The sequence below is a fragment of the Limulus polyphemus genome, unplaced genomic scaffold, assembly GCF_000517525.1.
Source record: "Limulus polyphemus unplaced genomic scaffold, Limulus_polyphemus-2.1.2 Scaffold345, whole genome shotgun sequence".
In the NCBI taxonomy this organism is placed as follows: domain Eukaryota; kingdom Metazoa; phylum Arthropoda; class Merostomata; order Xiphosura; family Limulidae; genus Limulus; species Limulus polyphemus.
The window spans coordinates 102,824-118,032 of record NW_013665955.1 but is presented as its reverse complement, the minus strand read 5'-3'; the positions used below and the strand labels follow the sequence as shown (position 1 = coordinate 118,032).

General features: G+C 35.1%; 1 protein-coding gene across 1 annotated transcript in view; it reads right to left on the bottom strand.

The window, feature by feature from the left end:
- Window positions 1–9,468: 9,468 nt before the first annotated feature.
- Window positions 9,469–15,209, bottom strand: part of LOC111085353 — a 42,910-nt gene continuing 37,169 nt past the window's right edge. Inside the window, exons 2-3 of the mRNA XM_022383531.1 lie at window positions 12,369–13,055; window positions 9,469–9,552 (exon numbers count right to left, since the gene is read on the bottom strand). Coding sequence (XP_022239239.1) covers window positions 9,499–9,552; window positions 12,369–13,046 — 732 coding nt within the window. The 5' untranslated portion in view covers window positions 13,047–13,055 and the 3' untranslated portion in view covers window positions 9,469–9,498. The remainder of the gene's footprint in view (window positions 9,553–12,368; window positions 13,056–15,209) is intronic.

Below are 15,209 nucleotides of genomic sequence, written 5' to 3'. Positions count from 1 at the left end.
GAGACAGTAACTAGCCCATTGTGGTTTTCCTCTAAAACAAACAACAATTACACGTTTAACTTTTTAGAATACCAATGTCCTACGTGTTTTTTTTATAAGTTTTAAAATAATTTTTGTTTTAGCATCTTAGTGACATCTTCTATTCGTAAGATTACAATACGTATGAATAAATTTTGAATTAACCGTATCATTTCTGCAATTCGCTAAACTTTTTAAGTCAATTAAGCAAGATTGAACTTTAACTCTTAAATCTTTTAACTTTTTGAATTAACCGAAAGTAATTTAAGTATACTATTAATAATTAATAATCGGTAAAACAGTCACTAGAAATACAATTTAAGTATAAATGAAAAACAAACAAACAATTTCTGTCGAAATTGAAGAAAACAGGTGCTGGTTTCAATCAAACTCAAGAGTGTAACTTTGAGGTTCCACTTAACATGTCCCCTGGTGGGTCAGCGTTAAGTTTACGGACTTACAACGCAGTGGACAATGTGGCTTTGCTCTGAAACAAAGGTACAAACATATCCATTTGACGTAGTCAAAGTCAAACATAAATCAGAATAATGGGGTCACTTTAATGGGGACAATGCATACAGAGTCTTAATAATAATAATAATAATGAGCCAATGGGAGGGGGCGTTTCATTTACGACTTTTGGTGGGTCGAATTTAATTGGTTCTTGTACTATATAAAATCTGACATGTAGTCAGGGAGTTGCATATGGAGCCTTAACAGATAATTAAAATACATCTGAAGAAACTGGTACTAGGACACACCTTGACGACTCTCGATCCATTAGGCAAAAGTTCGATTAGATAAAAAAAACTACCTTTAACCTCAGCCAACGTTTTGACATTGTGACTTCATGAGAGCTAGTGATACAGTTCTTGTATTGTGAGTAAATTATGTGATGTAGGCCTAAGGCTCTAATTTGGGGACCAACAATTCTCATACGAAGCATATAATATATGTTGTCAGGCACTGGTCGTACATAGTAATATATGTTACGTCATAGAATATTCACAATTTGATAACGTCAAGTGATAGTAAGGACAATTTATAAAGTTGAACATGATTCTTATGTTGTAAAAATATACCTGTTTATACATAAACGAAGAAAATAAATCATTTCATATTCAACACGAGTTGAAATCACAGTTCATTAAAATACATGCATTTTTGTTCATATTGAAACATTTAAGCCTTTTTACTTTATCATATAATAACTGTTTCTCTTTACCATTGTGATATTCTGAGCTTCTCTGATTTCCCTCAGAATAAACAGGTAGGATCCGCAAAAACAGGAGATCTGTCGGATCCTATATCATTGGGTAAAGGTTTGACTTTCTCCGACTGAACACAAAATTGTAGAACTCATCAACTGTTATTTAAAAAACAAAATCAAAATTACATTTGAATACAGTCTGGTTGTTTATATCTTATTAAGCACAATGCTACACTATGGGTTATAAGCCCTCAGATTTATCGTTGAGTCACAGGGGCCACAGGCTAGTGTTTTGTGTGTTGTGAAGAATTGAAGATAAATGTGCAAATAAATGAAAAAAAAAGATCTAAATAAACGTTAAAGCTCAAAGCAGCAAGTGAAAAACTAAAGCACAAAATAAGCCATCTTTAAATCTCGATCTGCAACAGCTCTAAACCTGAAACTGGTTTAATCAAATAACTCACTGAAATCTAGATATATTCTGTCTTTATCTAACAAATCTCAATTTCAAACAAAAGTTGCTGAAAATAAAGAAACAAACAGTCATAGTAATTTACCCGAAAGGGGGCCTAAGGCCGCCTGGAAGGGTCACCTGTTTTATCCAGTCGCACAACCATAGAGTAGTGTGTTGTCTGTCAGTTAGTCTGTAGACACTAAAATGACGACACATAAGGGACGCTTGACATTGCAATTTGTACTGTCGTGACGTCAGTGAAACGTGAGCATGCCATGAATCACGAGAAGAATTATGCATTCTGTAGGCTACAACACAGCATGACATATGAACTTCAAAAGCAAGAATTAAAAATACTTATTATTCTTAATTTTGGTTTTACTTACTCTTGAAACGTAGCGCTTGCTTTTTGGGACCCTGCGAAGTACACCTAGTGTATATATATACATATATAACACCCCTTCTCTAGGCTCGCGCACTATTTTCAGATTAATAAATGTTTCTAACTGTGAACTGCGATTAAATAATCCATAGTGTCATTTATTGATTAACATTCTCAGTTATAGTTGTATGATGTCAATCCATTAGAAACTGCTAAGATAATTCAACATGTAGATTGTCAATGCCGTGTAAGACACAGCGTTTACACCAAACATATTTGTTTTATCTAATTATATACTTGCAAACTAAGATTTCTGCATGTATCGATAACACAACGACTCACAAATTAATTATCTGTGCTCTTTTTCTCCTGTTCCCCCCGATGCACGTCTTATTACTTTCATTGATTATCATGAAATATATCGGTGAGTTTCCAGAACTTATAAAAGAGATTAAAAAACGACGAAAAATCTGTATAAATATAATAGTACTGTCTGTTGTCTGTCCATGTAACTAGTTCGCAGGGTGTGGATGGATTTTCCCCATATTCTGTGTGGAGGTTTGTTGGGTCTATGGAGATTGTTTGTTGTTTTGAATTTCGCGCAAAGCTACACAAGGGCTATCAGTGCTAGCCGTCCCTAATTTAACAGTGCAGCTAGTCATCACCACCCACCGCCAACTCTTGGGCTACTCTTTTACCAACGAATAGTGGGATTGACTGCAACATTATAACGTCCCCACGGCTCAAAGAGCGAGCATGTTTGGTGGGACGGGGATTCGAACTCGCGACCCTCAGATTGCGAGTCGAACTCCCTTACCACCTGGCCATGCCGGGCCAGGTCTATGGAGAGATACATACAAATTTTCAGTTTTGTATTTTGCGTTTTCTACCACTACTTCACCCCTCGTTGATGGATCTTCACCAAATTTGGCATGGAGGTTTGTTGGGTTCATGTGTTGATACATGCAAACGTGCGGTTTCACATTTCTTGTTTTGCAGATTTTATGGGCGTTTTCCCGCTTTTTTTTTTACAATTAAGTATAAGGGTTGTAACTTTTAATGTCCTAAGAAAACCTTTCGTTAATCATGAAATTACATAACTTCCGTCCAGGGGACAGGTACTCCAGCTAGTAATAAATATATTGGTTTAAGCTTTGCAGCTTCAGTTTACCTGTGACTGATTTGTTTGACCTACTTTCCCTTGATACAATATGGTTTATATTGCTTGTAAGCTAAGAGTTAAATTGAAAGAATCAACCAGTTTATTTTGACGAATAAGATGTTAACAAAAATTAGTCTTAGTTAAGAAATGTAGGTGCTGCCATCTCTTGTAATTTCAGCAATTTACAATTATTTTACCTTTCTTTTTTTTTAAACTTTAAACTATATATTTTTGGTCTCTATTTTTATCTATTTTGGGTGGTTGGGGATAACAATAAGTTTCCGAGCTTACAGTGCTGAAATATGTGGACAGAACGCAGACAGCCCATTTTGTAGCGTTACGCTAAACAAACATCTTTGATATGTCTCATAAGAAATTGTGGACATTTCATTTCAAAGTGATTTGATATTTTTATCATATATGTACCTATTTTTTCAAACTGAAACATACAGTACAAAAGTTATTATTTTCAAGTTAATTGTTATATGAGTTAGACAGAACAATGTGAAGATATTTTGTTGATGGACACATATTATAGCTACAGAACAGTGTGAAAATATCCCGTTGATGAACATATAATTAATTTTTTTTTTTGCAGCACGTAAGTAGTGTCAACAAATCAAAATAGACTGCTATTAATCAGTTATGACAAGTGTTTGTGTTATTGGTCATCAGTATTTGTCTGCTTATTTGTTTTACAACTGTCGCTCTAAGCTACGAATAGGTTATTTGCTCCTAGCGGTCCCATTTGAAACTAATTGGCTAGAGGTAAGTCAACTAGCAACAACACCCACCGCCAAATATTGGGCTACTCTATCTGACCGAAAAGCGAGATTTGACTGTCACTCTTATAGCGTATCCACTTCCCCAACATTCTTGAGATAATGGGATGAAAACCACGAATATTCTGTTTCACAGTCCGGGCACTATAACAACTAGGTCACTGGTTAATTCTGTTTCGGTTAGGGCGAATTTTCAGACTAATTGCTGAAAGTTATCTCATCTGTTTATACTAAAGTCAGATTTTTTTTTACTGTTTAAAAAAGCAGATCGTGTCACTACGATTTTATTAAGACAATTCTTTTTGTGGTGGGGAATCGATTTCAAATTCAACATACCACTGGAGTTAAATAACAATGTAATCCAAAACACCTTAGGTGTGAAAAAATGTGCGGCTAAAAAAGAATGAGCGTGTGACCTAAAGGAATGAAATCAAAATTGGCGGCCAAACTGGTAGCTACACTTATAGCATTGATAAGAATTTTACAGCAAATATTTATTCATTAGTTAGCCAGGCCGCGTTTTTTTGTTCAACTTGGGGTAGTACAATCTTTATGAGCTTCATAGTTGTCATTTTAGGTGGTTAGGGCACTCGACTCGCAATCTGAGGGTCGCGGGTTCGAATCCCCATCACACCAAACATGCTCGCCCTTTCAGCCGTGGGGGCGGTCAATCCCACTATTCACTGGTAAAAGAGTAGCCCAAGAGTTGGCGGTGGGTGGTGATGACTAGCTGCCTTCCCTCTAAATTAGGGACGGCTAGCGCAGATAGCCCTCGTGTAGCTTTGCGCGAAATTAAAAAAACAAACAAAACTTTCTCTTAGCGCTTGATCTTCTATTTTTATATACGCCCCCCAGTAGCACAGCGTTATGTCTGCGAACTTACAGTCTTAGAATCCGGGTTTCGATACCCGTGGTGGGCAGAGCACGGATAGCCTATTGTGCAGCTTTGTGCTTAACTTCAAACAAACAAGCCCCCCAGTGGCACAGCGTTATGTCTGCGAACTTACAACGCTAGAATCCGGGTTTCGATACCCGTGGTGGGCAGAGCACAGATAGCCCATTGTGTAGCTTTGTGCTGAATTACAAACAAACAATGTTTATATAATTTTCTTCCTGTAATTTTCTGTCTATTTTTTCTTTTAATTTTTGAGTTTTTATTTTGGATCTTTTTTAAATTTTTCTACCTTATTTTTCTAATTTTCTGTCTTCCTTTTAATTCTTCTTGCAACTGTTTCCTAATTTCCAACAAATGTTCCAACTTGCCCTGTGCATGTGTCATCATCTTTAAGTTTTTGTTCCTTTATATATTCGGTTTTATTTTTACCAAAACTCTTCCAATCGCAAAACCACTTTGTAAGGGTTTCTATTGCTGTGTGGATTCTTCTTTGATTATTCGGTAAAAATAGTTCAAGTTACATCCATTTAACAATAACTAGTTATTCATTTCTCCCAATGCAATACAAGTCCTACAGCCTATGTTCGGTGATAGGCCTAACTCACAAATAATGCTTCAACGGAAATTCCGAAACTAATTGTGCGCCTATCCCCAAAAAATACTCAAGTCACTTACTTGCAAAGTGTCCACGCCTATGACAACACAACTTTAACTGGGTTTCTAACACACTCAGTAATCGATGGATCGAAAACAGATTCACTAACTAACTAACTAACTGTTACCAACTGACTGTCTCGCTGATTGACATAATTATCTTTAGCTTGCTCACTGTCTAACTAATTAACGCATTCACTTTGGTGTTTTTATGTACAATTCTTGTTTTCTCCTTTACTTCTGAATAGCCCTCCCCACCCCATTGTGACAGTGGTAAGTCTAGGGACTTAAAACGCTCAAATAAGGGGGGTTCGATTCTCCGCGGCGGACACAGCAAATAGCCCAATGTGGCTTTGTTCTATGAAGAACAACAATAACAAAAAACACAAGTATTCTGATGATTCGAGATGTTGCGTCATCATTACATTATGCTAAAACTCTCTCTAGTGAACAAAATATTAAAAACACAGCCAAGAACAGCACGTGAAATCTTTCCACGTAGTAAAAATTACAATAAGAAGGATGTCAACTTATTCATCTAGCTAAATATTGAAAATCTTAAACGTTCATTTTCAAAACAGCTAAAATTCTAGCAGGATAGCTGAGACTATTCACGCAGCTCTATATAGAAAACCCTTAAAGTTCTGTTACAAAACAGTAAACACTTTAGCTGACTGACTATTCACGTAGCTCCATATAGACAACCTTTAAAGTTCTGTTACGAAGCAGTAAACACTTTATAAATATAGTTTGTTTTGAATTTCGCGCAAAGATACACGAGGGCTATCTGCGTTAGCTGTCTCTAATTTAATAGTGTAAGACTAGAGGGACGGTCTACTAATGAATAATGGGATTGACCGTCACATTATAACGCTCCCACAGCTGAAAGGGCGAGCATGTTTGGTGTGACGGGGATTCGAACCTGTGACCCGCAGATTGCAAGTCGAGCTCCCTAACCAACCTGGGCATATAAATATAGTTGTCAGAGTTTTAACGTAATTAAATAACAATAAAAGACATCCTAAAAGAAGTAATCTGAAGTAGATAAGCTTCAGTGACATTTTTGTCAATTTTCAACATATTTATTTATACTTGGAAAATTACTTACTCGTCTTGAAACCGAAATAATTTATATTAAACTATTTTCTTAGTTAATATCTCATAACCCTTAACTTTTTAATACGTTTATACATTTTACAGTTAAGGGGGAGGAGAGGAGTTAAACAACGTATATTAATAATTTTTTATTTCATCAGACATTCTATCCGAAAAAAAGCTCAATTATAGTGTACGATTTGGGTTATGTTGGCTCAATATTGAGTTCACTCAAACTTATATCCAAGTTATAAGACATATGAAATTAGCAGAGATATTTCTTTACTCATAACCGTGCAAACTGAAGACTTCTTTGTTTGTAGTTAAGCACAAAGCTGCACAATGGTCTTACCGCTGTGCTACTGGGGGCTAAACTGTTTACTTATTCATTTAAAGTTGTACTTTCGTGCAAATTTGTTTTTAAGTTTTTTTCTTCCCACAGACGGTATCTCAAGTGAGATAGGGGTGAGCAGTAAAGAAACACTACTGAAAAATTACTATCAATTTTAATGTGATTTAATGTTGCATTCTTATTATCTTTGATATGTATATAATGTTATAGTCTACATGAGTTATCTTGATGTTTTGTAGAAATATGATTTGTTCTACAGACTTCTCGTACGTCCCCTTCGATAACAATATTGTTGTTTTATAACAAGATAGATGGCAGTACCATCGAAATGCAAATTATGGGTTAACCATTATATTAAATTTCCTATAATTTTTGCTAACGACTATAATATGTAACAACAACGTTTCCTCTCTTATACACTTCCTAATACCTACTAAAAACCAAAAATCAAAAACGAATTATCAACGAAATCGCTAACATTTCACTTAGCTAGATGTTTTACTGCCAGTTTGGTAAATTTGTAAAGCATACAGTATAAATTCTAAAGGTTAAAAACAAAATTATTTGATGAAAAGTTTTTTTTGTTTTTTTAAGTATTGTATATAATTAATTATTTAAGGTTCGTAGTTGTGTAATAAGACTGTCAATAGTGTGTAACCTAATATATTAACACAAATATGGAAGAATTGAGACTCTTTTCCTCTGGTTTTATCTTTATTAGAAAGCATATTTATGTTGCTTTTTCTTTACATTTTGTCGTGGAGTTTTATTCAAGCTGTATAGTGCGCTTTTGATATACATTACACAGCCGAGAAAATAGCAAATTTATCTTATTCGTACAGACTCAAAACCAGAAAACCAAAACAAACGTTGTATATGGAGTCATTTATTTTACTCTGTGTGGTCATTGAATTAGTTCTTGTTTTGTTTAGCAAATCAAGAAGACTACACGTTGATTTGCTACGATATTTACAGAACTGCATTTAGAGCAGGGATGAAATTCTCAAAACAAAAGTAAAGATGCACTGCTGGGTGAAGTGGATCTGTTCTTGAAAAAGAAAAAAAATCTACGTGTAAACATAAAATACGACAAAGCAGTTCAAATAAGTCCCGAAGCTAGTACCGCCTTAAAAATAAGTTCCGGTACTCAGTACGGATGAGTACCGGTAGAATTTCACCCCTGATTTAGAAATATACCTGTGAAGAACAATGACAGTTCCACCGATGTCCAAATAATAATTAAAGTTTCTACTTTTTTTTTTCACAATAAACGTTCAAATACTAGGAATTATTCATTAAGTTACCACGTGATGTAATTATAGGCAACATTTCATGTCACAATAAACGTTCAAAGACCAGGAATTATTCATTAAGTTACCACGTGATGTAATTACAGGCAACATTTCATGTCGTTATTTATTTGTTTTGAATATTCTTGTAAAGCTACTCAAGGGCTATCTGTTCTAGTCGTACCTAATTTATGAACTGATAGACTAGAGGGAAGATAGTCAACAGAAGCCACCGTCAACTCCTGGACTGCTCTTATCTTACTAAATAGTGGGATTTGGCCGTTATCTTTATCACGAAGCGAAGCCCAGAAATGCTGAGCGTGATTTTTGTTTTTTGGCGGGAACTCGGGAAGCGAGTGGTTGATCCGCAGATGCATATTTCGGCACACTAACAACTGGGCCATGCTCGACCATTTTATTTCTAAGACTGAAATAATTTGATATTGATAGTTAGTACAGTTAGATGGTTCACTTGAATTGACAATCTTTGTCCTTGATCTTTTCTCAGAAATATTATCTTGATCGTTTAACAGGACATACTATAATTTCGAGTAGCGTGACTTTTATAGCATGGTTTGTGACGGGCGTGGCATAGTGGCTAGTGTGTCGGGCTGTGGGTCTATGAGTCCATCGTAGCGTACTGTAACTGCAACTTGTGCCGTTATGAGAGTGACGGTTAAATCCCATTATTCGATTAGACAACACTATCAAAAGAGTTGGGGGTGGGCGCTGTTGATTAATTTTCCTCTCTGTCTAAAACGGCCTAAAATTAAGCATAGCTAGCGAGATAACACTGTTATTTACCGAAATCTACCTGTCCATATTTCGAGAGTTGCGGGACTGGCATATATAATTATTTACAAAATATAGTGGTCATATAATCACATGTAATCATTATTAACGAGATATGTTAGAGTTTCAAAAAGTACTTACTAATTGTACTGTCGAAAATGTCTATACAAAGTAAATCACACATCTTGCTTTATTCATTCTCTTTAATAAATTAAGTAATTGCTTTTGGTGATACATCATTTTGTTTTTATTTGGATTTTTTTTTCTTTTCCAAGATTTTTTTTCGTGGTCACAATATCTACATCTATTTCATTGCAATTAAAATATATACAACAGTGCAAAGGAAAACAAACCAAAACAGTCACTGTTTGTATTGAGAACTATTTTTTTTTTTACACAGTTTTCACAGTAACTTAGTTTAATTTCTTCGTGAATCTTCGGACCTTGGCGGAGTATCCTCGGAAATCCTGAAACAGTTAAACAAGCGAGAAAAGAAAGTTAATAAATATATGCGGATGATATTTACATACATATTACATTATCGATAAATAATATTTTGGAAGAACTGTCAAAAACATTGAGCCCAAGAAAAGGTACAGCATTAAAACACGTGACAGAAAGCTGTAAGAAAAGGTTTTTGAAATTGATCGTGGTAAACAACCGAATATCTCTTTTGATAACCTAACACTCACGTTAGTCAAGACAGTTTGTTTGTTTGTAATTAAGCACAAAGATACACAATGGGCTGTTTGTGCTCTGCCCACCACTGGTATCTAAACCCGGTTTCTACCGTTATAAGTCTGCAGACATACCGCTGTGCCACTGGGAGGCAAGTCAAGACAGAAAATGTATTAAAAGTTTAAAGTTGTTCTTAAAATGGACAACCCGCTTGGTGAACTTGTGATTAAACGAAGTTCAGTTTCAAATCCACCTCATAGCTACTATAAATATATATTTCACATTTCTTAAAAAAAACAACAACAACAAATATACAAATTATGAAAGCATAGATTTTTATTTTAAGTTTTTAAATTTCAGTCGTAATTTAATTTGAATTATTTTATATGATAAATAAAACTTGAAATTCTGAAAACTTCTGTTATCATGAATAACTTAAAAACACACACTCACTTAGTTTATTAATTTATCTTTATTCATATATATATATTCGAACATTTATGTACTTCTCGGACATAGTTCGCACGTGGATAGAAATGGTGCTGCACCCTATCGTAAAACTACAAAACGATTCTTACTCTATGAGCAAGTCTTAAGTTCGGCACATTCACACATAGTGGAATCACAATACTTTAAACTCTTGAATCAACTCAAAATATTAGTGACAGCTTGTTTGTTGTTAAGCACAAACTACACAATGGACTATCTGTGTTGTGCCCATCATGAGTATTGAAACCAGGTTTTTAGTGGTGTGAATCATCAGACTTACCGCTGCGCCATTGGGGGGAGGGCATAAGTGACATAACAGAATTTTTGCATTTTAATATACAATGCCAATGATTCATATAAATAGAATTACGAGTTAAAAACCAAATATTGTTGCAAAAATTATCTTAAAGTAACAATAATTTCAACCTTGTATAGAAGCCACGAATACTGGTTTTATATAACTAATGTTTAATAAGAGTAATTCTCTTAACCCGCTAACGTTTCGTGTTATTTGCCTTACAAAACCGAATTGGATCTGGACTGAAGTGTGAGTGTTAACACGTATTATTTCAGTTTCAATGAGAAGCGATAACAAGACAACGCTCCCAAGTTAACTATAAATCGTTACCATGCCATTAATTAAAGGGTTGAACTCATAGTTTTGCGGAACTGTTAGGCAAATTAGATAAAGAAACATTATTGGTGGAGATAACAGGTGCCTAAAAATTCCGGACCCTGGAGACGTTTCGAGCTCAGTATGGAGTCCTAAATTCCGTCAGGATCTAAAGCACAATGCTTCTGGTATCAGGTGTGTACAGAAAATACCCAAACAAGAGATTTCTGATATTTCTCTTTTATAAACCAAATAAACTACGGAACAAAAGTTTATTGTCTAGACAGCAAGTATATGTTTTCAACTATGGACGCTCAAATAAAAACAAAAATATTACGAAATGTATCGCATAAGCCACGTTTTCTGTGATTATTGACAATGCTGTGTCAATTCTGTTTGGGGACAATAGTCAGTATTAACCGAATGGGCCTAATAAACATGTTATGAATTTTGTAAATATGTACAGCAGAATTAATAATAATTTCTCCGTTAATATATCACAGGAATCTTACGAAATGTCCACAATTTCTCGCTACAAATGTCTAAGAGTTTTGAAAAACAACAACAAAAAACTTTTGGAGTTAATTATGTATTCTCAAGATACTTGTTGCCATTATTTCTAGATTAAATATTTTTTAAGTCCAAAAGTTATAGAAAAATGTTATTAGATGAAAATTCTATATAGCCATGTAACATCCAAAGGCAGCCACAGTGTAAGCACGTTCAAGTGTATTTAAATATGACAATTCTATATAGCCATGTAACATCCAAAGGCAGCCACAGTGTAAGCACGTTCAAGTGTATTTAAATATGACAATTCTATATAGTTGAACGTGCTTACACTGTGGCTGCCTTTGGATGTTACATGGTTTATTTAAATGTTGAGAAATAATTAGAACTGTTAACATCAAACTGTATTATAGGGACACAGGGGGTTGACGTTGCTTTTAAGGCTAGATAAACCTCTCCTCTGATTCTCTTTTGTTAACATTAAACTGTATTATAGAGACATAGGGGGGCTTGACATTGTTGTTAAGGCTAGACAAATTATATTTTGTTTTAATATTTTCCTCTAAATTAATAACTGAAAAGTATATATTTATTTCATGCAAAAAGATTTATTGACAATGATTTGTTATTGAATGTTCAAATAGTTATTGCAAAAACTTATTGAAATTGCTTTGTTATTGTGTCATAGCAGAAAGACGTACTGACCATGTTTGTTATTGTGTGACTAAAATAGTCATCGTAAAAGACTTATCGACAATGCTTTGTTATTGTGTTACTAAAATAGTCAGTACAGAAAACTTACTGACAATGCATTATTTTTGTGTTATTGAAATAGGCAGTGCAGAAAGACCATACTAACAGTATAAAACAAAGACATCTGTCTTTGCTACGTATGCAGCATACTAGTTTCAAATTCATTGAGTAAATGTAGACTGTGAAAACGAACACGTGTGAATTTTTTTGTATAGTACAATAAGATAATTTTTGAACAACCTTATTTAATCTTTGAAGGTCCTGAAAGGTAGGATCTAGTTGAGCAGTGTCCCTCTTTCCGAGGTTTCTTAGTAATTCAGCGTTGTCCTTAATCTGTTTCTGGCTCTTTCTCATCCAGTGTCTAGCCATTTCGAAACGTAATCGTTGACTAAGTACATCCAGAGGGCTGACGACTGAAATAGATGGGCGGTTTCCACGCTTAGCAGCGATGGATTCAAGGATACTTGGGAGTGGCATCTGGAGATCTTTGCCATCTTCTAGTTTGTAGGTTTTTAGATCGTTAGTCATCACTTCAGGGTCGGCGTTTTCATTGTAGACATCAAAATAGTTGGCCATTTGAGATGCATCTTCTGGAGTTAAACCATTAATTGCATCATGGAAGAAAGTGTTTACACCAGATGTAGGAAAACCTGCAGTTTCATTAGGGATGTTATACGTGTGGACAGGATCTGTCAACTTAGATGTGTAGAGACCAAGAAGGAATTGATTTGGCTTCGTAGGAAGAGAGTATGCCAAGTCTTCAGAAGAAGCTCGAAGAGACGAAACTGACGGATAAGGAATGTGGTTGCCTTGGTAACTTGGTCTCGAAGGATGACCAATTGTAGCGTGTAGCTCAGTCCAAAGCAGGAAAAGCATAATTCGCATTCCGACTAGGAGAATTCGACATCCAGTGGTCATCGTTAGAATCTGCAAGACAACGAAATATCTGTTGAGGACAGCATTTACACTTCACTATAATTGTGACAATATTTTGTGAACAGCAATATTTTCACACGCAATTAAAACAATTTAAATACAAACACATCATCGTGTTGTCTTGGTGAATGATGGCACATGTTCTGAATTTTGTATGTAGTTTAGTTTTAGTTGAATGTTTTATTATCACAATCTACTCTGAAGATGTTTTATGTTAAAGGACGGATTTTGGTTTCACTAAATGACCTTTACCATGGAAATAGTAAAAGTTCAATTAAACGAAGCATCTGATTTCTTTGCTGGATTTCGTGCAAAGCTACACGAGGGCTATCTGTTAGTGTTAGACTAGAGGGGAGGTAGCTAGTCAACACTACTAATCACCAACTCTTGGGCTACTTTTATCATACCGAATAATAGCATTTGATCGGTACTCACGAAGCATGATGATTTTTTTGGCGGTAACAGGACTCGAACCACGGAACCTTGGGCAATTTGTATTTTCTTTGTTTACTATAAAAAGTTGAGGTACCCGTTTAGGAAGTAAAAACCGTATAAAAGACACGGTTATATAACGCCCCCCTTCCTTCTTTCTTTTGTTATTAAATCCCTAACGACTTAATTAGATGCTAATTGCATATCCTACATTTTTTTTGGATGGGTATATATATCAGAAACTGTCTGACGGTGTACGTAAGCTTTTTTGTTTTAGGATTTCTGCCGGAGAAGGGGGATACAAACACCCTAAAATTGGCACATTTCCACTTTTTTTTTATAGACCTTTGGCTTTGAATTTAAAGACACAAGTACTTAATCAGTTAAATGAGTCAATTATTACCTGCCACAAAGCAGAGTATGCAATTAGCATCTAATGATATCATTAGGGATTTAATAAGAAAATAAAGAAGGTAGTTTGTTTGTTTATAATTAGGCACAAAGTTACACAATGGGCTATCTGTGTCCTGCCCATCAAAGGTATCGAAACCAGGTTTCTAGTTTTGTAAGTCCGCAGACATACCGCTGTGCCACTGGGGGGGGGGGGCTAAAGGAAGACGGAGGGAGAACATTATCAAACATTGCCTTATATACCATATTCATTCTTCAACAGGTACCATCAGCTAATGGATAATAATCTGGAGGTTATGTTTGTATAACCTTTGTACCCTAATGGTTCAACAGTATGTTTACGGACTTACAACGCTAAAATTCGGGGTTTGCTTCACAGTGGTGGACAGAGTGAATATAGCCTATTGTGTAGCTTTGTGCTAAATCAAACAAACATACTTATAACCTCTATCGTTAATCACTTTGAAAATAATCCCCTTTTTACCATACGTTTTATTTCAAGGAGTATTTTGCTAATAAATGTTATATATCTATCTATAGTATTGTTCGTATATTTGTGTTTCATATTAATGGTAAAGTTGTAGAATAGGTTAGTTCAGTCTTACGGATTTACTTATTCAGTAACACCTGAAACATCTTCAAATGAAGAACAAGACACTGTTCATGTTGATAACAATAAACGCGTATTTAATATAACTACTGATCCCAACAAACGCATATTTAATATAACTACTGATTCTATACGAGCATACATATATGGTTTTTTACATCACAAAAATGTGTTTAAAGATGAAGAACGAATAAAACACCTTACCCTGAATGATTTCCTTTTTAAACTTCAAACAAAAGTGATTAGTCTCGAAAGCATAGAACCGCTAAATAAAAATAGGTATAAATTATGGAGTTTGTTCGGGAGGGCATATACCAATTCGCCCGACATTGGTCTGGCGAAACAATGAGAAACAACTTAAAGTTCTCTCTATACATAATGAAATAACTAGGCCATATGACACATCCATCAATGACGTAACACCATGTATGAATTTAGAGCTCTCTCTATATATGTACACAAAGAAACAATTAGGCCTAAATAATCATAACTAAAGTTCGTGATGGAATACTGCATAGGTTTTATCAAGACATTCATAGGCCTCCGGTTGGGGCCAAGATACCACGAGGAAGGGGGAACACTTAACGGATGGTGCTAATTTGGTATGACTCTTTAACTCCCCTACAAGGTCCACTATGGGTAACGTTGCTCCAGATGATTTGGTATTTGTTTGTTTGTTACGAAATTTCGCA